Source organism: Neopsephotus bourkii, unplaced genomic scaffold (assembly GCF_033783945.1).
Source record: "Neopsephotus bourkii isolate Nb327-2 ecotype Australia unplaced genomic scaffold, CSIRO-AGI_Nbou_v1 NB_1675, whole genome shotgun sequence".
Taxonomy (NCBI): domain Eukaryota; kingdom Metazoa; phylum Chordata; class Aves; order Psittaciformes; family Psittacidae; genus Neopsephotus; species Neopsephotus bourkii.
The window spans coordinates 297,031-319,482 of record NW_026902149.1 but is presented as its reverse complement, the minus strand read 5'-3'; the positions used below and the strand labels follow the sequence as shown (position 1 = coordinate 319,482).

At 51.2% G+C, this 22,452-nt stretch overlaps 2 protein-coding genes across 3 annotated transcripts in view; both read right to left on the bottom strand.

Annotated features, from left to right (window-relative positions):
- Positions 1-1,926: 1,926 nt before the first annotated feature.
- Positions 1,927-3,673, bottom strand: SUPT4H1 (SPT4 homolog, DSIF elongation factor subunit). Its single transcript, XM_061375742.1, has 5 exons — positions 3,522-3,673; positions 3,149-3,255; positions 3,017-3,072; positions 2,776-2,829; positions 1,927-2,334 (listed from the first exon to the last, which is right to left on the bottom strand). Exons 1-5 carry the CDS (start codon positions 3,588-3,590, stop codon positions 2,267-2,269), a joined length of 354 nt encoding a protein of 117 aa, XP_061231726.1. The 5' UTR covers positions 3,591-3,673; the 3' UTR covers positions 1,927-2,266.
- A 264-nt stretch (positions 3,674-3,937) lies between these two features.
- The window catches only part of RNF43 (ring finger protein 43), a 54,795-nt gene continuing 36,280 nt past the window's right edge, over positions 3,938-22,452 (bottom strand). The window contains exons 3-10 of one of the 2 annotated variants that reach the window (XR_009728830.1): positions 18,397-18,471; positions 17,141-17,272; positions 16,516-16,617; positions 15,697-15,852; positions 14,858-14,960; positions 12,922-14,454; positions 6,601-6,951; positions 3,938-6,373 (exon numbers count right to left, since the gene is read on the bottom strand). Coding sequence is in view for 1 of the 2 variants with exons in the window: in XM_061375737.1 (XP_061231721.1) it covers positions 6,908-6,951; positions 12,922-14,454; positions 14,858-14,960; positions 15,697-15,852; positions 16,516-16,617; positions 17,141-17,272; positions 18,397-18,471 (2,145 nt within the window). In the remaining variant the exon portion in view is untranslated. Of the gene's footprint in view, positions 6,952-12,921; positions 14,455-14,857; positions 14,961-15,696; positions 15,853-16,515; positions 16,618-17,140; positions 17,273-18,396; positions 18,472-22,452 lie in introns of both variants that reach the window. The other variant, XM_061375737.1, reaches the window with a different exon arrangement.

Below are 22,452 nucleotides of genomic sequence, written 5' to 3'. Positions count from 1 at the left end.
CTGGGACTGTGGAAAGAGTCGCAATGGGCCTCTAGCCCTGGAACAGCTCCAGCGTGTCCATGCCCATCCCTGGAGCCAGGGTAAGGGGGCACAGCCGGGTAAGCTAGAGGGAGGGCATGGCACTGTGAAATACAGCAGAGAACGCACGTGAGCCTCAGGTCTGTCCTGCTCTGGTCCATCTCCAGCAGCTTCCGCTCATCCCCAGCCTCCAGCCATGCTCAACGAAGCCGTGCTGCCACCCCGTGGCACTTAAAGGGTGAGGCTTCGAAGCTGGCCATGGCCAGAGTCGTTGCTCTCTGTCATGTAATAGTATGACGAATCATATATTCGTCATATAAGAGTATGACGAATAATAGAATCACAGAATGGTTTGGGCGGGAAGAGATTTTAAAGCTCATCCAGTTCCAAGCCCCTTCCACAGGCAGGGACACCTTCCACTAGAGCAGCTTGCTCCAAGCCCCATCCAACCTGGCCTTGAACACTGGCAGAGAAGGGCGATCTACCCCCACCATCCTTCCAACTTGGCTGTAGCCAAAGCCTTACTCAAGATCCATCTCCCCTCAGCTGTAAAAAATGCTGCCCATCTCATGCTCCTTGATCCCTTTCATTCTGAACCTTGTCAACCTCACACAACCAGACAGCACTGGCTGCAGCTTTCTTGGACACTCCTGCTGAACACAGCCTGGGGATCCCAGCTCACCCCGTGCTTCTCACAGCACAGCACATCCAAAACTACCCTCAAGGGCCCAGATGTCTGTGCTCAAAATGTCTAAATCTGAGCATCCTGTGAAGTCAGTCACACCTTTCTCCCACAGACCTGACCTACCAGGGTCATCTCCTGCCCAGTCTCTGCAATCAAGAAAGCCTGGAGCGTAAGCATCACGTAACTCAAGTGCTTTGGATGTTCACCAGGGGTGTGTGAAAATCAGCTCTCTCCTCTCCCCAAAGGATGTGAACCTGCTGTTCCATCTTTCCCAGAGGAGACTGTAACCCCCAGGCCAGGGGCATAAGCACCCTTGGTTCTTCCACAAAAGGCAGTCAAGTCCTGGAGATGTCTGCTGGAGCCCAAAAGCCCACCACAGACTTGACTTGGTCCTGGTCTGCATCCAGCAAATACTCTTCATTTCAGCATCAAGTCTGCAAGTCCCCAGGAGAAATGTGGTTTAAGGCACCTTTCTTTGCAGTCTTTTGTCTCAACTAGCACTGTGACCCCACACAGCCTCCCTTCGTTCTCATCAGTCTTCTCCAGCAGCACATCTGCTCCAAACCCCTGCAGGAAGCTGTGCTCAACTGCCTGGGGCTCTTTTCTGGGCTAGCTCTACAAACCACAGCAGAACAGAACACATTACCTCGGTGCTGCTGACACTGTCACTTGACAACAGCAACGCATTTCCCTTGCTGCAGCCGCTTTCGTGCTGCATCAGATGGTGCTTTCACCATCTGATTCCAGCCACCGTATTTCACCAGTGATTTTCCACTATTTGTCTACAAAAAACCAAAATTGAGCTTTCCAGCTACAGAATTATCTCAGGTGGAAAAAGATTATTTCAGAGAGCTACTGATACAGATGGCTTATCTAAGGGCAGAGTCCTTTGTGATCAGCTGGCTTCCACGCCCCCTGCACCAGACCACACAGGCCCAGAGCACCAAGACCTCTAGATAACCTACACATGAAATACTTAGCATCATCTACCTACTCCATCCAGCAGTGAGCTGTAAGACACAAACCACTAGTCTGCTCATTCCTACAGCGAGGCACTTCGCAGTTCAGCCAGGGCAGGATCTCCCTCCCCAGGCAGAAGCATCGTCCATGGTGTAAGAAGTGATGGCAACTGTAGGCTCCAAACAGTCTGGCAGATGTAGGGGGTGAGTATGAAACCCCTCACACTCCCTGCAGTGGGTGAAACTAGTGACTAGAGATTCAGCTCTGAGCTAAGAGTGCGTTTTATTGAAGTATAAACACAACTATATCCCAGCCCTCCTCTTTTCCACGCCACCAGTAAAAAATCTGGTGCATCACCATTAAGCACTGCTTCCATGGACCCATTCATGCCATCCCCCTCAACAAGGGTCAAAGAAAATATCTACAGTCTGTGTGGGCACACGGTGGTACAACAGAGGCCAGAGGAGGAGCTGAGCCCAGAAGCTCCCTCCACGTCAGGCTCTCCTTCCCACATGCTAAAGCTAAAAGGTTTTGGAGCAGTGCCCCACATGCCTGGTGCCTCTCCAAAGACATGTGGGGAATCCTCCAGGCAGCACAAGAGCACTAGGTTTTTATAGCTGTGTCTCGGGACTTGTAAGCCACGCCACGGCTCTTCAGCTCTCGGACGATCCCTGCAGCAAGGAGAAAAACACACTTCAGTATACCTTAGGGATGAAGAGCCCTGAAAAAATCCGGTTGCTCTGTCATGTAGCCTTCACACAGTTTATCCCTGGTACCACAGGGATAGTCAGGAGCATCTTTAATATCAGCTTCTGGCAGGTGTTGTGCTGACAGACTGCTGGGAGAAACCCCACCTGCATAACCCTGAAAGCACCTCCCATTCAGCATCTCTTTGTGGTACCCTTGCTCATCCCTTCACCCATGCTGCACGTGCTCTGTTCGCAATACACAGTATTCACTGAACATCCTGATTTCATCACACAGCACAGCACAATGCACTGCCCAGTCTGACACCTTCCAAACAGCTACAGCCCCGGCACCTCCTGCACAGAGCAGTCCCTCAGCTGCCACCTGCGCAGGAGCCTCCCCCATAACTCAAGCTGCAGTGTTACCTTGAGGCAGCCGGCCGGTCACTGACACTGCGTACACACCCGGCTTGAAGTTACCTGGGGGAGAGAGAACACTGAGGTACCTGCACGGCAGCAGCCAGGGGGGGCAGCATCCTGGGAGCCTCTGACAGCGCTGAAGCCCCCTCATGGGGAGCAGAGACCCCCTCTGCAGCCCCAAAAGCAACTCCCGCTGCCCCAGAAGGGTTTGCTGAGAAGGGATCTCCGCCCCCAGAAACCCACTCACTGATCCGCTGCCACTTGGAGACCCAGCTGTCCTCAGGGCTCATCATCGCGATGATCCTGTGGGAGGGACAGGAGTGAGGGGACGCTCTGCAGCCGGGTGACACCCCGGTGACCACGGGTCGGGCCCACTCACCCATCGAAGGAGGAGCTGGTGCAGTCATAGACCATCTCCCGGTTGCCCTTCATCTGCAGGTACGCATCGCAGTTGTCGCAGCCGTCGTACTCGAACTGGTCGATGGTCTGAGGGGACAGAGACGTCAGCGCGGGGCCTGGCCGGGACCGGGAAGGACCGGAGCGAGGGAAGGGGAGGGCCGAGCCGGGCCAGGCCGCAGTAGCCAGGCAAAGCTGGCTGGGAAAAGGGAGGGAGCCCCGGGACGGAGAAGCACCCGCAGGCCGAGAGAGGCCCCAGCCCGGCGGTAGGAGGGGAGAAGGGCCCGGGCCGGGGCAGGAGCACAGGAGCACAGGAGCACCGGAGCACCGGAGCACGGTGCCAGTGCTGGCCGCACCTTGACGAGGGAGCACAGCAGGCAAGCGCGGAGATGCCGCAGGTCCTTGGGCACGGTCTCCATCGCCATGGCGCCACGGCGAGCCCCGCGCAGGCGCAGAGCGGGACCGGGGCCGGGGCCGGGCCGGGGGCGGAGGACGGGCGGGTCCTAGCGCCGGTCCCGGGCAGCGCCACCCCACCGCCGCCGCGCCGGAGCCCCCGGTCCGAGGGGTTTGCCCCCTTGGCAGCACAGCACAGCGGCTCGGTGCAAAGAACAAAACCAGGCGAGCAGACCGGGTACGTGGATAAATATATTAGTAAATAAATATATTTCTGAGCGCATCAGCATATTCACACATCTTTTATCGGACATAAATACACAAGTTTGCATAGATATAAAACGTATTCTTCCTTTTTCCTTTTTTTTTTTTTTGGGGGGGGGGGTGTGTCATAATTTATTCCCAAGCCCCAGAGCCAGGCCAGGCTCAGGAAATGACAACCAGTGACAAAAACCAAACCTATATTCACATTTCCAAAGGATCTGAACATCACAGAACGGAGCCGAGGCTCTGCGTGGGAAGGGAGGAGGTCCAGCCAGCCCGGGCCACAGCACCCACCCCGGTGGGGCAGGAGGCTTTGGGAAGGCGGCAGTCTCTGGGGAATGGCTGCACTTCGGGTTAAGATAGAGGGAGTTTGGGATGCTCTGGCTTCCATTGGTTTTCAGCTGGGATCTTGGAGGCAATGAAGAAAAACGAGCTCTGCTTCATTGCAGTGAGGCTGAAGAGATTCCGTGACTGAGCCCAAGGGTCCTGAGCACTTGGAAGCATCGCCCTGAAGTGACGGGTAGGAACTGAAAGGAGCCTTTTCTCAGATACTGCTTCTTCCCTTCCAGGCAGCCAAGGATGGAAGTCCATCTACTGAAGAGGACCTTAAAAACCACCTTCCTGGAGAGTTCCTCCCTCTCCTCCCACCCAAGAACCCACAGAGGCAGTCCTGCATGCTCTCATTCGGCTCAGCATCTAGAATGGCTTTCTGTATGAAAAGGAGCAGCAGCATAATGTCAGGAAAGGAAAACAGGAAAGGAAAAGCAGGCATTGCCCTGCACAGCCCTGTAATACTGCAGTAGGGAGTGGAAAGAGTGCATTAGTGCTGACCACTTTCTCCAAGAAGCTTGAGGCTTGCTGCAGGTTCCAAGCCCTCTGTTTTTTTAAGGATAAGGAGGAAAGGGGAGGACTTTTAGACTGCAGACTAGATGCCCATTCTTTGAGGCAGTGAAATGCATCCCTGGAGATTTGCAACCTTCTTTTAAAGAAACCAGTGGGAGCACCTGGACTTCACAACCCTCCTTCCTGTGAAGTCATCCAAGTCCTCCAGGATGGTCAAGGATGTAGGGAGCTGGTTGAGATAACCCATGGACAAGCAGCACAGGAAGCTGAACAGAGAGAATCTACATATGCTCCTGTTTTGTTGTTTGGTTTTTTTTCCTCTAGCTTAAGACAGACATCCCTGCAAGGGAGAAAGAAACCCGAGCTTGTGTCTTCTGCCTGCTTTGTAGGACAAGCAAGAAGAGCCTTGAAAGTTTAAAATATAGTTCTCCTGGCTTCTTTGATGAAAGAAATCCAACTCTTCCCTAGACTGAAAGGTCCTGCAGTGGTTTGGTCACAGAAGACAAGAAATGAACATTAACAAGGGAATAATGTTTTGTTTTAAACAGTGCTATTGCCTGACTTAATATCATTTGAATGTCAGTAACTGATTAGCAGCTGGGACAAAGATGCCTTTTTCAAAGAAGAAGGGCAGCAAACCCCATAAAAAGCCTTTCTCACCAGTGAAGGAAAGCAGAGGTAGGATCTGGGACTACATAACCCATACTCTCTCTTGTACTGGAGAAGCAGCTGCTGCTTTAAAGAAAGACACAGAAAGGTTACTGAGTACTCAGCAGTCTGTCCCTACATTGGGTTTCAAACTGTCAGGAGTTACCTTCAGCTCCAGTGTTGCATCCTCACCAATGCCCAGAGTATTAACTCTGGGAACGCTTGGTGCCACAGAAATGGGCACTTCATGTGGGAATCTGGTCAATTCTTTGGTCTGAATGGTCACTGAGGGCAATAAAATCAATACTCGAATTCCCTGCTGAATGAAAACTGATTGGGTTCTATAAGTTTTTTATTTGGGCAGGCTTTATTTTACTTGAATGCCCCCAAATTATGAGATGTAGGAAATAAGAACTAGTGACATTAAAAAAAACCCCTCCACAACTGGGAGAGAAAAAAAACCTAGTAATAAGCCAAGAACTTAGTGATTGATCAAGTTTTCTCTCTCCATTCATCAAAATATTAGGAAAGCCAGAAGAGTATTTTGAAAAATTCCTTTGCAGGATCATTTCAGGTGTCTTAGAAATACAATAAGGCTGGGTGATGCTATGCATTTATTATGGATGCTTTTGCTGGGAATTTTGCTGTGTCTTGAGGCAATGAGAGAGGACGGACAGAAGCAAGAGCCACATCAAGGCAAAGATTTTCCATGATTCCTGAGATGGGAGCATCTCAGGTTTGAAATATGCTCAACAAATGAGTTGCTCTTAACAGAGCCAGCCATCACACCTATCTTGAGAGCAGGTGGAGGAGTTAGAGAATGAGTGAGAGACTTCTACACACTGCCAGATGAGATTGCTCTTCCCACTGCAACAGGAAGAGTCTATCCCAACTCCTTCCCAGAAATGCTGATATTGTCCCTGTGTCTTCCCCTCACCTGCTGCTGGCAAAACCCAGCAAATGGCTGAGATGGCGTCAGCTGAGGGAAAATGAAGTGATCAAAAGTGGTGAGAGCTGTTGGCTTCCAAAAATGCCAGAAGCAGCACCTTGCAGGGCAGACCTGTGGGTGATGAGATGGAGAATAGCTTGTTCCTGTGTCTGAAGTAAGAGTGGAAAAGCTAAATTAAGAAGTCTGGCTTTTGACCTAAGCGAGGAAATTAAGTCAGGAGCTACCAGGCCACAGAAAGTCATTTCTGCAGCTTTTGGTCTTGAAGGTTTGTTTATTTTTGAAGTGTTTAGCAAAACCTTCCATGGCATGAACATGCCAAAATAGTAGCTTGCACTCACTGCGCGAGCTCTCCGGTTGGTGACTCCCAACGCTGGTCTCTGAGCGAGCTAGCCCACACAGATGGATGCTACAGGGTGAAGATGGTCTGCCTCTGCCTTCAAAGGAGAAGGGGACCTGGAGAACACAGCACCGTGTTTGTGTGACCATCGCAAATTGGGAACATGTGAAGAGACCACAAGTGCTTATCCACAGTCTGCACCCTGACACGGGCTGTGCAGAGAGCCAGATGTGAGCTCCTCGACGGCTGGTACACTGAACATCTTTGTCCACTCCAGCTCTCTGGTAAGGAAGCAGGCCAGTGTTTTATTAAACCGAGTGTTCATGGACATCCTGGACTTCCTCTTCATATCCTGCGTGCAAAGAAAAGGAAAAAGAAAAATGCTCACCCAGCTGAACATTCCCGGGCTCTGCAGCCATGACCCTTCAATACGGAGAACAGATGCTGCAGCAAAAGCCACTAAGTTTCTCACAGTATTTTGGAGGGATTTCCTGGCCACATCCCCAGTCAGTTTGTTTCTGAAAGCTACATCACAATAAAATGTTAGGATAAGATGTCAAGCTAGTCTTTAAATATTTCAGAAGATACAGACTAAGCACAGTGCACCTCAGAGTTCACACTGGTACTAGATGTTTGCTTTTCAGGCTTTTTGATGCTTGCTTTTCAAAGAAAATCTGTACAGCCATTTAAAAAATCAGTAGCAACAGAATGTAACACCAATTCGTATTCTCACAGTGGCATGGCAGCACCTGCCAGGGAGAGCGAACAACAGAAACTCCAAACAACAAAAGCAGACTGCAAGTGCTGTGTGCATGCAGGAGAGGGATGGCACGTGCAGTTCAGAGTGTACTAGAAGTTGCACAGATTGCTTGTGAGTCTCAAACAAGCCAAACCCAATGAGTGGTGTTCGGCCATAAATGCCAACCCCTCAGGCCCAGCCAGCAAGGACTGCTGCTGCAGCCCCTTCTGCCTGGTGAACTGTCAACAGGCAAGTGCTGAGCAGTTCACTTTGAAATATTCAACACACTGCAACTGCCCAGAAACGGCGCACCCTAAATTACTGCTTCAGTTAGGCCCTTTCTCTCTCAGTGAGCAAGTGTTGATACACACACCACAGTCCTTTTCCCAGGTATCTCTCAAGCCTGCCCAGAGCAATCACACAGGGCCAGCGTAGCCCAGTAAAGGCATACAGGTATTATTTTTGCACATACCCCTTTTCCTGAATGTTCTCAAGATCAGAGACAAATGTGCATATAGGTATTCATAGAGAGCAATTCAAAACAGCTTTTCAGAACAGTCACAGCAAATTCTTGTTTTTTATAAGTGACCAGCTGGAGGAACAGAACCTGTGAAAATTAAATCTATGGGAAGAAACAAATGATACTCTGCTTTGAGAAGGAAATGCACAGACACAGTGTTACACACATACATACAAGTGCAGCATCGCCAAAGTACCAGGAGATAGAATTTGAGTATAGCTGGCATTTGTGTCACTGGTACATTGAATAAGTCGTTGTCAACTGTTTCTCACACACACCAGCTTATGTGCCACACACAAGAGACTGTACAGCTTCCATCACTCTGCGATCAGATGCCCTGAGGCACCCAGACAACATTATTAAAATGTTTTTCTGAAAATCATGCCTGTGTGAGTGTACCCTGTTGCCCAAAAAGAAAGAGAGGTTATAAAAAGGTCTTGGATTGGGAGTGGTGGTAGAGCCTCAGCTGCTGAACTGGCCATCAAGACCCACACAGGGAATGAACTGAAGGAGCACACCGTGGGGATACAACAGAAGTCTTGTTCTCTGGATATCAGATTTTACTGGTAGGTCTTTTTCTGCCCTCTAATCCCTTTTCCCCTCTGTAGTAAAGATCAAAGACATGACATTAAAGGAAATAGGCAAGAGGATGAGTAGGGGATGGAGGAGAGGGGGAGATGCTGACAGCACGCTGCAGGAGGTGAGATTTCCCAGAGAGAGAAATCAAGAGATTTCATCTGGCTGTGCTGGGAGTAATCTAGCTGTTCTGGGACCAGTTCCGTGCACGCCAGGGTGGTTTAGGAAGCCATCTAGCTGTAACTCGCTGCTAGTTGTCTGACTTCTCTTTAAAGGATCCATTCAGCATTGCTTGACGATTGATTCTTCAGTGAAACAACTCCCAGGTACAGTCTCCCAGGCAAGAGAGCCAGGGATGTATCTTTATGCAAACCCCACCAGGAAAAGCTGGTGGAGGTGCTCAAGGAACCAGGATAAACTCCAAGATCATGCAAGTATCATCGGGATCATCTGCGTAGCCCTGGCAATGGCTATGGACAGCATTATTCCCTGTAATGCCAGTGCATGGCACTGCCTGCACAAGTGGAGCTTCTCCAGGGGCCACGGACCAAGACTCAGCCTCACCTTGCAGCTAGTGAGGTAAGCACATACCTGGAGGGTGCTGCATCCCACAGGAGCACCCTCAGCTTCTGGAAACCCTGGTTTAGGGACTTCCTGAGCCAGAGAGTGTATTTGCATCTCCGCATTTGATAGCTCTTGATCTAGGCTCTTGAACCTGTTTTATTTCTGGCACCTATGTCCTCTGGGCAATAAGCACCAGTTTCAGCACACACCATGTTGTTACTTTATTGGGAGTTTTAAAGTTTCTGGTTCCTATTTGATGCCACCTCTTTGTTATAAGCACTGATGAATCTCTTTTATCTGCCTTCTCTCCTGATTTCATATCCTCCCTTTCATATCCTCTGCTAATCATCTTTTTTCCCCACATGAAAGTGTCTATATCCTTTGTTGTGACTGTACTTGATACCTTTCTGCACTTCTCCCAAGTCTGCTACATCCTTCTTTGAGAAGTGCCGGGCAGTGGCAGTTGCTAGCTGTGAAAGCTCTGCACACGTACACAGCTGCATGATGGCACTTGCTGCTTGTTCCCCATTTGTTCGCAGCTAGTTCCTAACAATAATTCCATTTTTACTTAGAAGCAGTTTTGCTTGTGTGTGGCATTTTGTGCTGCTTACATTGATTTCAGCCACCACTCCTATTGCCTGATAACTCAGCAACAGGAGATAGTTTATGCCCACTTTATAACCACACTTTATAACCAGTTTTAAAGCTGCCAATGCTGAAGGATTTTGTCTTTTATAAACTACTTTATAAACTATCTCCTTGTACAGGATATTTATGAGCTTGCTGAAAGGTGCAGGCAGTTGGAGAACTCCACTTTCTTCCTTCTCTGAGTAACTCTCTTCCATTAAGAATTATCTGCACTTTGTCTCCTATTTTTTAGTGAGTTATTTACCTATGAGAGTACCTTCCCTTTTATCCTTTGAGAGCTTCATTCCCCTAAAAGATCTCTACAAAAGCTGTGTTGCCTCCTCCCCTGGTTTTCACATTGAGCTGTGTACCTACAAGTCAGACCCTGTATTTGAATTTTTAACTATTTGCTAGGCAGGAAAGTCAGGCTCATCATTTTGTGGCTTCAGCTGTTTCAAGCTGATATTGCCCTCAGCTATTCCTTCTGGCTCTGGGCATGGGTAACAGACTGCAGCCCATGTTTGTGAGTTGGCAGTTCTGTGCTTGAGCCCCTGCACGATGCCCACGTGGGTGTTCTGATGCCCCAGCAATTCATTACTATCTGCTTTACTGATGCATTTCAGAAATGCTCAAACTAATGATTTATGAGGGATCCTCTGCCCCATGTGCCAGAGTGAGAACCTCTTCAAGCACTTCCACGCTGATCACTAATGCAATGAATTCAGTTTACCCTTCTGCTATGCAGTTACAGCCCTTGCACATCCCTCTTAGACCTGTTTTACTCCATGGACCTGCAGAGACACTGGTAGCTTTCCTGCTCCTAAAGGAGTTCAAACTGTTTGCATTACTAGTCTTTCTCACAAGCTGTTCATAGCAACCTGCCCTGCCCTGCCCCGCCGTGGCTCCACGCTCAGCTTTGCTGTTTTCTGATTTGTCTAGCCACTCCTTTACTTTGGAAGAGCTTCTTGCTTCTAATTTCCCTTTCTGTTGCTTGGCCAGTCCTTTTCTGGGGCTTTAAATGATGCTTGTGCCCAAAAGCATCTTAGTCTTTTGACTGCTTCTTTTAGTACTATTTGAAGAAGGGTCTCATGTATATGTAGGCTCCTTTTTAGCAGCCTGTGCTAGCGCAGTGCATTAGAACCCTAACATCATACTTCTCTTAGGCACAATTGGGGATTTTTGTGTCACCTGTCATTGGACTTTACACTCTCCTTAACACAGTGTCTCTCCCATGCCACCGGAAGAGACACATTCTTCTCTGTAATTTCACATAGGAATTACAGGTGCCCACTGTTTAAGCTGGGTTTCTAAAAGGTTTATGTCAAAACTTTAAAGCTGGGCTTTCTAATTCACCTACTTACATTTTTAGCCTTGTAACATTTATCTAGAGGCATGTATTTATGCATTTCTTCTTGGTCTCCTTGTCTATTTTTTGTGTCCTGCTTACATGGGTCTGTCTATTGACATTGTTTTTTGCTCTTTTAGCTTGTTCTCTATGGATTTACATCCAGTAACTCTGAGGCTGTGTTATGTCAACCGAAGTGTTTTCAGCTTGATGGCTTTTCTGCATAAGCTCTGCTCCTGCTCTCTTCAACTGCCCTCAGTTCTAATAAAGTTAAATCCTTCCTTTCTATATCTTCCTTTCTCAATCTTACAGGGAGATTCTGACTCTCTGACTGGTCCTGAAAGCATTCACAGAAGCTACTGCAATCAAATGGACTCAGAATGGCAATGTGCTTTCCAACACACTGGTTCTTCTAGCTCCTGGAAAAGGGAGGGAATGAAGGCTTGCACACTGGCTCTGGGTGGATGTCAAGAGAGCTTTGCCCCACCATGCCATCAGGAGGTGGGGACATCTGGGCCACTGGGGTTCTCTACAAAGAGGTGGAGGCATCACACCATGGACCTTTGCCATGCCTTGAACACTGCAGCACCCAGCACCCTGTGTGAGGTGCACAGACTCCAGCTCTGGTGGCCTGGGGAGTCCTCCCAGTTTTATTTTGAAATGGGAGCTCAAAGCAGCTCCTGAGCAGCCTGCCCCTCATGTCAGTGGGCTCTCTCCATGTGGAGGTCCCTTGCTGTGACCCTGGGAGGACTGTGTCCTGCCAATATCGCTGCCCACTGTCTGCAACTCAGGGGACATCGGTACTCAGAGCTACCTGCAAACCAGGGAGATACCTCTACACTGCTGCCTCCTTATCTCTCCAAATGGCAGCATCCCTGCAGGCTCTTTGAAGAACTCATCTGCAGTGTCAGGCACTCCTGTGCCTGGGAAAAAACCTCTGTTCCTGGGAGTCTCGGAGCTCGGAGTGCTGCAGGCAGCCAGCACCAGGCTCCATCCAGCCCCCCTTCTCTGCTGCCTTCTCACAGGCGCTCCAGCACCAGGAGCCTGGGTGTGGTGGAGGGCTGGATAGACGAGCATGGGGAGGAAGTTATTATCTGCATGGCACAATGGGCACGGTGAGTCATGAGTTTAAGGCCATCATTTTAACAGAAATTAGGCAGCTCGATCTGTATTTGGTACCTAAATCAAACCGATTTGCCCGAGGAGCTACAATGAGTCAGTGGCAGGGTGAGGAAAGGAGCCAGGCTCTGCTTGCAGCCAGCACCTGCCCATGCTGACTCGCAGGTTGCTGTGTTCAGAGGAGCATGAGAGAGCAAGACCTGGGAGCTAAACTCAGGCTTTTTCAAAGAGCCTGGTCTCAAATGCATTTCCCCTCTCAGAGATGTGCAGCAGTTAGGCAAAGGGCCAAACTTTAATTATGTCCGATTTCCAAATGATGCTAAAAAGCAACTCCCACACAACAGAGGCAGGTGAGAGGTGAGGCATGTGCAAATCCATAAACTCATTTAGTCTGTTTTCTTACTACCACTGGCAATGCACACTTCCTTATTGATTCAGTTAGCGAGGGTTGGCTAAAACAACTAGAGCCCAATAAGCCTTGACTCTGTCAGTGGGACATCCAGACTGATGTAAGGACACTGAGAAACGTGCTCGCATCCCTTCATTTGGGAGATATTGCAGCTGCTAGAGATGCTTAGTTCAAAATAGCCACCTTATTCCTCATGTGTATTATTTCAGGATGAGACTGCAGAGTTTGGTGCCCTCATTAACAGCCTTGCTAATCATTCAGGCCATCATTTTCAGACAGGTGACCTCTGAAACGCTTCTGTTGTCAGTGGTCCTCTAGGAAAGCCCACCGTGAAGGTACCAGGTTTACTGTCAGCCAGAGTACCTTCAGCAAACCACCCTCATTCACTTGCTTGCTGTAAGAAGAGGCCAACAGCAGACTTACCCTGACTACCCTGCTGAGACGGGCAGTGAAGTTGAAGACTCAGACTGTGTCTGGGGGTGCCTGTCCCTGAGAAATCAGCAGGAACCGTGTGGTTTCCCTCCCATCCTGACAACCCCTCCTCCTGCTTTTTCAGCTCTGAACCAGACTGCGGCACTAAACACTTCCAGAGCGGCCGAGAGCCTGAGCTGCAGGACAGGGGAGCGCTTGGGGGAATCAGGGGCTGGGCTTCAGATGAGCAGCGGTAGCCAGCAGGATGTCCATGAGGAACATGAGCATCGCAAGCTTTGGGCAAGGCTGAGTCCTCGGGCAGAAGAGCGGGGCTGGGCTCCAGGGGACATTTTCTTTTCCTTCGGTGGTGACGGCTCTGTGAGCTGTGTTTTGGGGGCAGTGGGACAGGGGATGTCCCAGATGCTCCCGACTGTCTTTTGGCATCTTTACTGAAGTCCAACCTGCTTGGGGAAGTGGAAGGGATATGAGGGGGCTCCTGGCCTTGCTGGGAACAGGCTGGCTGTCCTGCCAGAGCTGCTTCCTGCAGCACAGTGCTGCTTTCTGGAGGCTGCTGACAGTGATAGCTTTTCTCAGTCCTCTTTTGTGTCCGAGCACTGTGGAAGCCAACCTTGGCCCCTGAGTACCGGGATTCACGGTGCCCAGGCCCTTGCCCTGCCCACCCCGGGGGACACTCTGCATCTCTTCTGTAGTGGTGGTGCTGGTGGTGGTGGTAGTGGACATGGCTGAGCACCTGGGGCTTGGCTGGACCAGCACCCCCAGGCACCATCAAGTCCAAGGACCTGGGCCGCATGTCCCTTGGTGTCAGCAGCTGCTCCTGGCCATTGTCCGTGGCAGGTCCCTCTGAGCTGCAGTACACAAAGGGGTCATAATCACTGCTGAGGGAGCTGCGGAAAGTGGAGCAGCTGCCATGGATGCCCTGCAGACTGACATCTGTGCAGTTCAACATGGAGTCACTGGAGGAACCGTGGCAAGGCCCCGAGCTGGAGTCACTGCCTGGCCCATCTGCCAGGTACCCGCTGTGCTCCGTGAGATAGCTCTCTCCAGAGCCGCTGCTGTTGTGCTGGTGCCCATGGCCAACCCCCCAGCGAAGGGCAGGTGCCCGGTGCTGCTTCTGCACCAGGGCTGCCTTGAGCCCCAGGCAAGGGGGCTGGGGCTGGAGAGAACAAGTCCTGTGGGATGGCAGTGTCTGCCCGCATGCCGAGGGGTTGGGATGCTGCTGGCCCAGCAAGCCCGGGGCCAGGGAAGATGAGTGGCCACAGGCAAGCAGGGAGGTGGCTGGCCTGTAGGGCATGTAGTGAATGGTGCCAAAATCCAACTGGGAGAGCTCCAGAGAGTGAAAGAAGGGGTTGCCATGGGCTTGCTCCGGGGGAAAGTTCCTAAGGTTCCTCTGAGGATAGGCATGTGGGAGGTGGTAAAGGGCATGTCCTGGGTGCTGGCGGAAGAGGTGGAGTCGCCGTCCGGGTTCCATGTCCCGTGGCGCCATCCTGGAGCCAGCAGCCGTGGCCTGGTCCACCGAGTCTCTGGCTGTGGAGAGAGAAGGGAGCATCCAGCACAAGTCTCACAGCCCAGCTGCAGTAGCCTTTGCATCAGTGAGCCTTCACTGCAGCCCCACATCCCACCCATGCCCTGCAACCCCTCACTGCCACCACCAAACTGCCCTGATGGTTCTGCACACACAGCACCTGCCCTGCTGCCCTGACCCTCAGATCCCACCTCCCTTTCCCACAGATCCCAGGACTGAAACCTCCTCCTCTCAGTGCAGGTCCCAGCCCGAGCCCTGTACATTGCCGGTGTTCACATGCACAGGGACCCTTCGCCATGCACCCACCACCCTGTACACCCACACGTACTCCTGCCGATGCACCGTGTGCATCACCCAGGAGTATATGGTCCCTTTGGGCACAACCCTGCTGTGTCTGAGCCCTACCAAGGATATTGAACATGCAAAGCGGACATGTGTGGTGCTGCTGCAGCCAGGGGTCAACGCACTCCCGGTGAAACTCATGGGAGCACGAGATGATCCGCAGCTCCTAGAGAGGTGGAAAGAAGAAGAGGAGTGTAAGCAAGGAGAGCCATGCCGCAAGGGCTGGATGGGTTCCTCTTGATGGAAGTGAGCTCTGTAGGATAGAAAGACGTCCAACTGTGAGCGGGCTGCAGCCCAGCTTTGCATGGAGGAGGCTGTGTGGCAGCCTGGCAGTTCTGGTTCTGCTCACTGCATCCAGCCACCTCCAGAGAGGTGATTGCCCTTGGGAATAGCGGAGGAACTGTTCCGCTGTTGCAATATGGATGTATTATGGGCATTTTCATAGAATCATAGAATCCCAGCCTGGTTTGTGTTGGAAGGGACCTTAAAGCTTCTCCAGCTCCAGCCCCTGCCACGGGCAGGAACCCCTTCCACTGGAGCAGCTTGCTCCAAGCCCCTGTGTCCAACCTGGCCTTGAACCCTGCCAGGGATGGGGCAGCCACAGCTTCTCTGGGCACCCTGTGCCAGCGCCTCAGCACCTCATTTTACCCTACAGCAACAGCTGGAGAACTGTCTTCAAGGAGCCTGAGTCTGCAGGCAAGTGACTTCAGCAGGGGCAGGGCCGTTTTGTCCAAGGTGCTGGCAGAACTCCTTTGATGCCCATCCTGCCCCAGCCCCCAGGAGCTGCTGAAGGAAACATTCCAAGTGCCTCCTGCCCCTACCACACTGCTCAGTCCCCACCACAGCTCCCACAAGCCTGCAGCCAGCATGCTCAGTGCTGTAGCTCACAGCTGGCAGCCTACCTGGCCCTCGCTGAACTCCTCCAGGCAGATGGCACAGACCGGGGCTGAGCTGCAGGTACTGGCCGAGTCCCACCGCGCCGCTGGCCGGCACCTCGCCTGGAACTTGCGTGTGGCCAGCTGCCCGATGGCCTGCATGGTCTGCTGCTGCAGGGAGTCCTGCACCGGAGAGAGGAGGCGTGAAGGAGAGGCTCAGCCCCACACTGCCCTGCTTCCCACTGCCCTTCCGTTGGCAAAATGGCATCATCAGGAATTTGGGGGTGATACTCGTTTTTCCAGAGGTGACTTTTTGTCTAACCTGACTTGGCCAGAGTAGGCTTTGTCACCAGCAGGAGACATCTGGCAATGGACAGTCAAAATCAGCAGTGCTGAATTTTTGAGCCCCAAAGGCTTGTCCTTCTATAGGACCAATGGGGTATTGTCAAATCTGGAAATACATCTGACTCTGAAAAGACAATTATTCAATTTGTTAGTTTCTATTAAAAATACTAAGTTTTCTGCTCTCTATCTGTACAGACCATACTGTTAAAATCGAGAGCTAGAGGGCCAGCTCTGCAGCTCTGGGTGCTGGGCCAAGATCTGAAAGGTGCTGGGACTGCAGGCTGTAGTGCTGGGGGGGCATCAGGAGGAAAGCAAGGCCACCGCACAAGGAAAGCTGCCAGCCCATCTCAGGTTCATTCTGCTCATTCCTGGGCTGCTCCTGCTTCATGTGGCCTCACCTTCAGTTCACACAGAGGTGTATTTCCCCTCCCTCACTGTGCCCATTCTTGCCTTTCCTGTGTTTCCATTCGCTCAGACACAGCTGCTCCATGAGCTCCCTACCTGGGTCCTGTTCAGTTGGCACTTTGTGCGCACCACAAAAATTAAGATGATAACGACCACGGTGCTGACCACTGTGAGGAGGATCCACACGTCGTAGTCTGGCTGTGGGATAGAACAGGGAAAAACTTACTCGTGTGTGGCAGGGGAGGGAATCAGAAGCTAAGCAGGGGAATCCCTGTCACTTCCTGACCATCAGCCTTTGAATACACGATCCTTGGCCCGGCTCTGTCTCATATGCTTTTTACGGGTAGAAGAAAAAGGTTTCAGTCTTTTCTGTGCATTCCATCAGGAATGGAATTTCTGTGTCTTGCAGCATCACAGCTCTCTAGAGGTCATGGTCTAAAGGTAGCACAAGACGAAAAAATCAAGCCTTGGTCTCACCTGAAGGGACAGAGAATCCCCTCACTCATGACAATTAAAGTAAGGGAAGAGATGAAGCTGAAAGCACTTCTGAGCCTTTATTTGCAGCACGTCATCTGAATGCTGCAGACAGGCAGCTACTGCAAAAGGCTGTGATCTCTGTCCCTGGGGAGGAAAGCTCAGAATCTCTGCGAAGGTCCTGTTCAATGGCACAGCAGCCTGGGAGGGAGGATACAGAAGGAAGCGGGAATGGTGTGTCTCTCACCCAAGATGGTGGCTCCTTGACCTCTATCTTCACATGGGCCTCTCTGTTCTTGTTCACGACACCCATGAGAAGCTCAGCATCGTGACCTCTGATCAGAACCACAGGCTGACTCAGACCTCTGGGCTTTCTCAGCTGTAAAGAAACAGAGTAAGGTGTGGTCCAGAACAGCCCAAAACAAGGACTATCCCGGCTCCCAAGGCATGTCTGCTTCCTCCCGATGCTTCTTGCACACACTCTAGATACCAACTGACCCCCCAACTTGCCTTGCTCCTCTTTGATGAAACCAGATGGAAGCTCTTGCTTTTCCAGCAGTTTTTCAGCAAGGTTTTCTTAACAACCTCCAATGGTGCCTTCTACATGCACAACTGGTCACTGTTCAGTGTGTTTCTGACCATATCAGCAGCTTTCCACCATGGTCCAGACAGCCTGGCATGGGCTGGCTCAGTAAGTGCCTGAGTCTGCTCTCTGCTCCACACTGACCTGAGTGAGGGTGTCCATCTGACACCAGCCACTTCCCATACCCTTACTGAGCAATCTTAGCACCTCCTCACCTGCACTCACTGCTGTATTTCTCTGGCATCACAGTTTTAGTTCTAAGTGTACAAAAGAATGACAACAGATTAATCCAGTGAGCAGGAGTCAGCCCAGAGGTTGGATAAGCTCAAGCATCAGCTCCCCTACCTGTCCTCTTATCTAGTGCTGGATGCTTTTCATCATCCCTTGATTATTTTGAGGTGGGACCTATTTCTTTACAGAGATGACAGCAGTGTTGGTGGAAGAGACCTCTGGAGGTCTTTAAACCAATGTTAAGCTTGCAGTAGAAGCATCACCACCAGCATAGCAGGGTGGCCGTGACTTTGGCTTGAACATCCGAGAAATCACCTTTCCCTTAAGGCACACCAGGGCTGTCTGTACTAGCTGGGATAGGGTAATCTGTGACTTATCAAGAGGAAGCATACAGCTCCTGGCAGAAAAGCTCAACTGACCAGACAATGTCCTTCAAGAGCAGCAAGATGCTGTTTACAAGCTGCTGGCACGTGCTGTGGGGACACCTGGATGTGCCATAGAGTGAGCAAAAGAGTAAAGCCCTGTCTGTGTGCATGGATGAGCTCTTACAGCTAACATACAAAACAGCCTGCAGTGTCCTCCTGGAACTTCCCACTGCATGTCAGTGGCTGGTAGGTCCTGACTTGGGCACATATGGGGATGGGACAGGGGCACCGTGGTTTAGCTGTTATTATCAGTGGGATTTGTACCTGATCAGCAGCACTTTCATCATCGGTAATGTCAAAAAGGATCGCACGAGCTCCACGCTCCCCCGCCAGCTTTGCCTGTCCAAAAGAACAGAAGCTTCAGTGGGCATTTGTACCTCTGCATTAACATCTACCATTTGGATATCTATCTGCCTCCCTGTCTCGTCACGGGGGAAAGAAGCCCCTGCTGCTTAGATTGAGGAAACACTTCACACCCTGGTTTCTGTTCTTGTGTCAAGCTGCAGTGCCTGCTGCTGCTACAGCCCTGAAGTTCATGGACAGTTTCCCCCTGTAGTTGTGGAGGCAAATTACTTGGTGGGCTTGCAGTGCACACCAAATTCCCCAGCTGTCTATGCCTCTTTGCTTCAGAGTTGGATTTGCTGGGGAGGATCTGCAGCCCCATTAGCCCTGCTGGCCCCTGTGCATCCCTCACGTCCCAGGACAGCAGGAACCTCTTCAGGTCCCCACTGCTCATCATAGCTGCATCAACCATGAGCTGTCTATGGGTTTGACTCCCACACTTATTGTTCGCCCCAGTCCCTGTCCCCCACAGGCACCAGAGAGAAGCCCAGGCAATGCCTGGGCTGTGGGTCTGGTCTAGGATTAGGAACGGAGTGGCTTTTCACAGCCCACTGGCTGCTGTGTTCTGAGAACAGTGTCGAGACCCACCCGAATGAATACACATGCCACCCCGGTGAGGTCAAAGCACAGCGCCTGGAGGACCTTGTGGGGTCACCCACGTCCTCCCACCAAGCCCTTTGAGCCCTCCAGGCAGGCAAAGACAGCCTTTGGAGATGGGAACATGAACAGAAAGCAGGGCTGGGCCACTCTTACTCATGCGGAGCCCTTTGATCTGCACGTCCCCGAGCGCCTGTGCAAACAGGAGCTGCCGGAGCCGCTGCCGCAGCTCAGCCTCAACATTGCCAAATCCCAGCTCGGGGCCAGAGGTCAGTGCCGCCGCTTGCCAGCTGCGGTATCAAACACAGGGCGCCGGCAGAGTGGAGGGAAGGGTCATCTCCAGCAGCGGTGGATGGGATTCAGCTCCATCCCTCACTCGCAGGTGCTGGTCACCTCCACCTCCCATCAGGGAGAGGATGGGGGCCTCAGTCTGGGGACAGGAATGGGGATGTGCATGGAGCTGCAGATGGTCAGGAAGAGCAGGGAGGACAGGCTGAAGGCTCTGAGTCACTGAATGGATTTGACACTCTTGGGTATACCAGATGGGGAAGCTGGAGAAGTGGGACCACAAGCTAGGGGCAGGGACCAGAGACTGGGGTCCTGCCTGGGATCAAAGAGGCCTCAGTGTTTGCAAGCACTGAAGAAGAAACAGCACTTTCAGATAGTGACTTACACCCACTGGAGCCAGTCAAGCTTTGATGAACAGTGAACAGCTCTACAAAGATTTTATCCTGCTAAAGACACCAACAGTAGGAAAAAGAACTGAGACTGGACAACTGACTCTTCCTAAATCCTTCTGACTCCTGCTGCAAAGGACACAGCTTTTGTTCAAGCTATCAAGCCTACTGAATGCAACAGTTTTCTGAGTGCTTGCTGCCTTTCATCAGCTCTGTCCAGCCACATGTCAGAGCTGCCCTCCCTTTCTGAGGACTGAAACACTTCTGGTACAAACACGTATTTCGAGGGTGACTGAGGAGATTCCAGTAGCCTGTCAATCAGACTGGCAGCCAATGGTTTGCTCAGGGAAAAAATTAACACACCCCCAAAATTACAGCCTATGCATCAGAAAGAAAAATAAATCACTTTGAAGTGTGATCAGGTGGAGTTGTCCTGCTGGGCTGGAGGCAGCACTGCTTGGCTGGGTGACAGCTAAAGCAGGGGTTATGATAACACTTTTCACATGGCTATTTTTATCATCATTGATACAGCACTGCAATTCAATATGCAAAGCTCCACCACAAAAACATGTCAGGAAAACAAAGCTCCAGCGAGCACCAGCCACATCCTACAGCTCCATCCCTGCTCCTGCAGAGAAGTGTTGTCCAGGGATTCTGAGGAAGAGATCTGTATGATGTTGGAGGAAAGGAGCTTGGCTTCAGGAGGATGGGGAAGCAGCCAGACAGCAATTGCAGGGGGATGGAGGAACAAAGGTACAAGGCAGGGCCCAGGGACGTGGCCAGCTTAAGAAGCATCTGCCTGTATTTCATGGCTAACCTAGTCCTATTTCACAGAACCACAGAACGGTTTGGGTTGGAAGGAGCCCTAAAGATCATCAAGCTCCAATACCCCTGCCATGGTCAGGGACATCTTCCACTAGACCAGAATGTGACCACTGGCAGGGAGAAGAGCTGTGAGCATCCCTGGGTGAGGTCTTGGAGTAGGATGTAGTAACTACAGGCAGGATGGCATCTGATGTCATGCCTAGTTGGACCTCAAAATCCATTGCTGGATTTGGCTCTGGTAACAAAGCAATGATGACTAAAGGCCAGTGAACTGTCACTCTACCATGGCAATGAACTGAGGGGTTTATTTGCTTTGCGTGGGTTCACGGTCCTGGAGAAGGGATCAAGTCTAGTGAGGATGACCACAGTGCAGCAATGCATCATGACTTGTCCTCCCTGTGCTGACCTTTCTCAGCTGACCCTAGTGCAGGTTGACCAGAGAAGCTGGGGCTGCCCCATCCCTGGCAGTGTTCAAGGCCGGGTTGGACACAGGGGCTTGGAGCAACCTGCTCCAGTGGAAGGTGTCCGTGCCCATGGCAGGTGGTTGCAACTGGAAGAGCTTTGAGGTCCCTTCCAATCCAAACCAGTCTGGGATTCTGTGATTCCCTGGTCCCTGGCCTTAGTAACGTTCTGGTACTTCCTGCACTATCATCAACAACTCGAAGATAAAGGACAAAACTATCGAAACAGCTTCTAACCTTTAAGGTTCTCAAGTGGCAGATGAGTACTGGATGCTGCTCCTTCCTTCTGTTCAAGACCCTCCACAGCACTTGCACTGACCAAACCAGCTGTTGCTCCCACCAACCCCAGCACCCTCCCCTGCGAGATGAGACCATTATAATGTGACGGTCACATCTGGATGGACCTAAGGATGCCTTGCTCTCATTCCTGTCACAAGATGCACTGGAAGCCCCTGGGTTCACACTTCAAACTCCTCATCCTCATGCACTTACACCCACAGGGGGACCAGGCTCATTTCCAGGTCTGGGTAACTGGCAGCAGTTCCCTAACTCCAGCACACTGGTTGTGCTGACAGCTGGCATCAGTTCCAGAGCAGCAGCAAGCCAAACCTGGGCTTCCACCCTGGTCCAGAAAGGGACAGGCACTGCTGTCTGCCATGCAGCTGGGAGGAAGCAGCCCCGAGGTGGCCAACCCATAGCAGCATCACATCCCTTCCCTTACTTTTGTAGCCAAAACCTCTGCATAAAAAAAAAGAAAAAAGAAACTAACTAAGAAAAACCCCAAACTGCTGTGCAGGAGCAACTGCTTGGAATGAGTTCCACCTGCCCTGTTCAGCCCTGCTGCAGGGAGGATGGACAAGGACCCTGTCCCCATCCTCAGCACATCACTACCAGCAGAAGGCAGACACCAGGAGCAGGTTCACCTGAAAGCATCCAGATAAAGCCAGGAAGAGCTAAGCAAGTTGGGTTTTTTTTCATGTTTGTACAGTGCTGGTGGAAAACAACATTTAGTACAGAGACAATAACAAGTAAAAGCTAATGCTAGCCTTATCCACACTACTTTATCAGAGACACAAAGACTTTAAGGCTTAAAATATGACCCTCGTTGCTACCTGACTTCCTTATTACCAGAGAATTGCACCAGTGACCTCAGCTTTTGACACAGTGACTGCTGTGTCACTGAGGTACCTCTTTCACAGGAGACCTGATCTGAAGACCTCTGAGATCTCCCACGCCTTTGCAGGGCAGATGGTGGTCCATATTGTTAACAAGTCACATCCCACCAATACTTCATCTCGTTTCTTTTTGGCCCGATAGCTCAGTGCTGATTCTTTACATGCCTCATCCAATGAAGTATCACAGTACTATTTTTGAAGACAGAGCTACGGAAGGTGTCTTCTGTGACCAGGTTTTCCCAC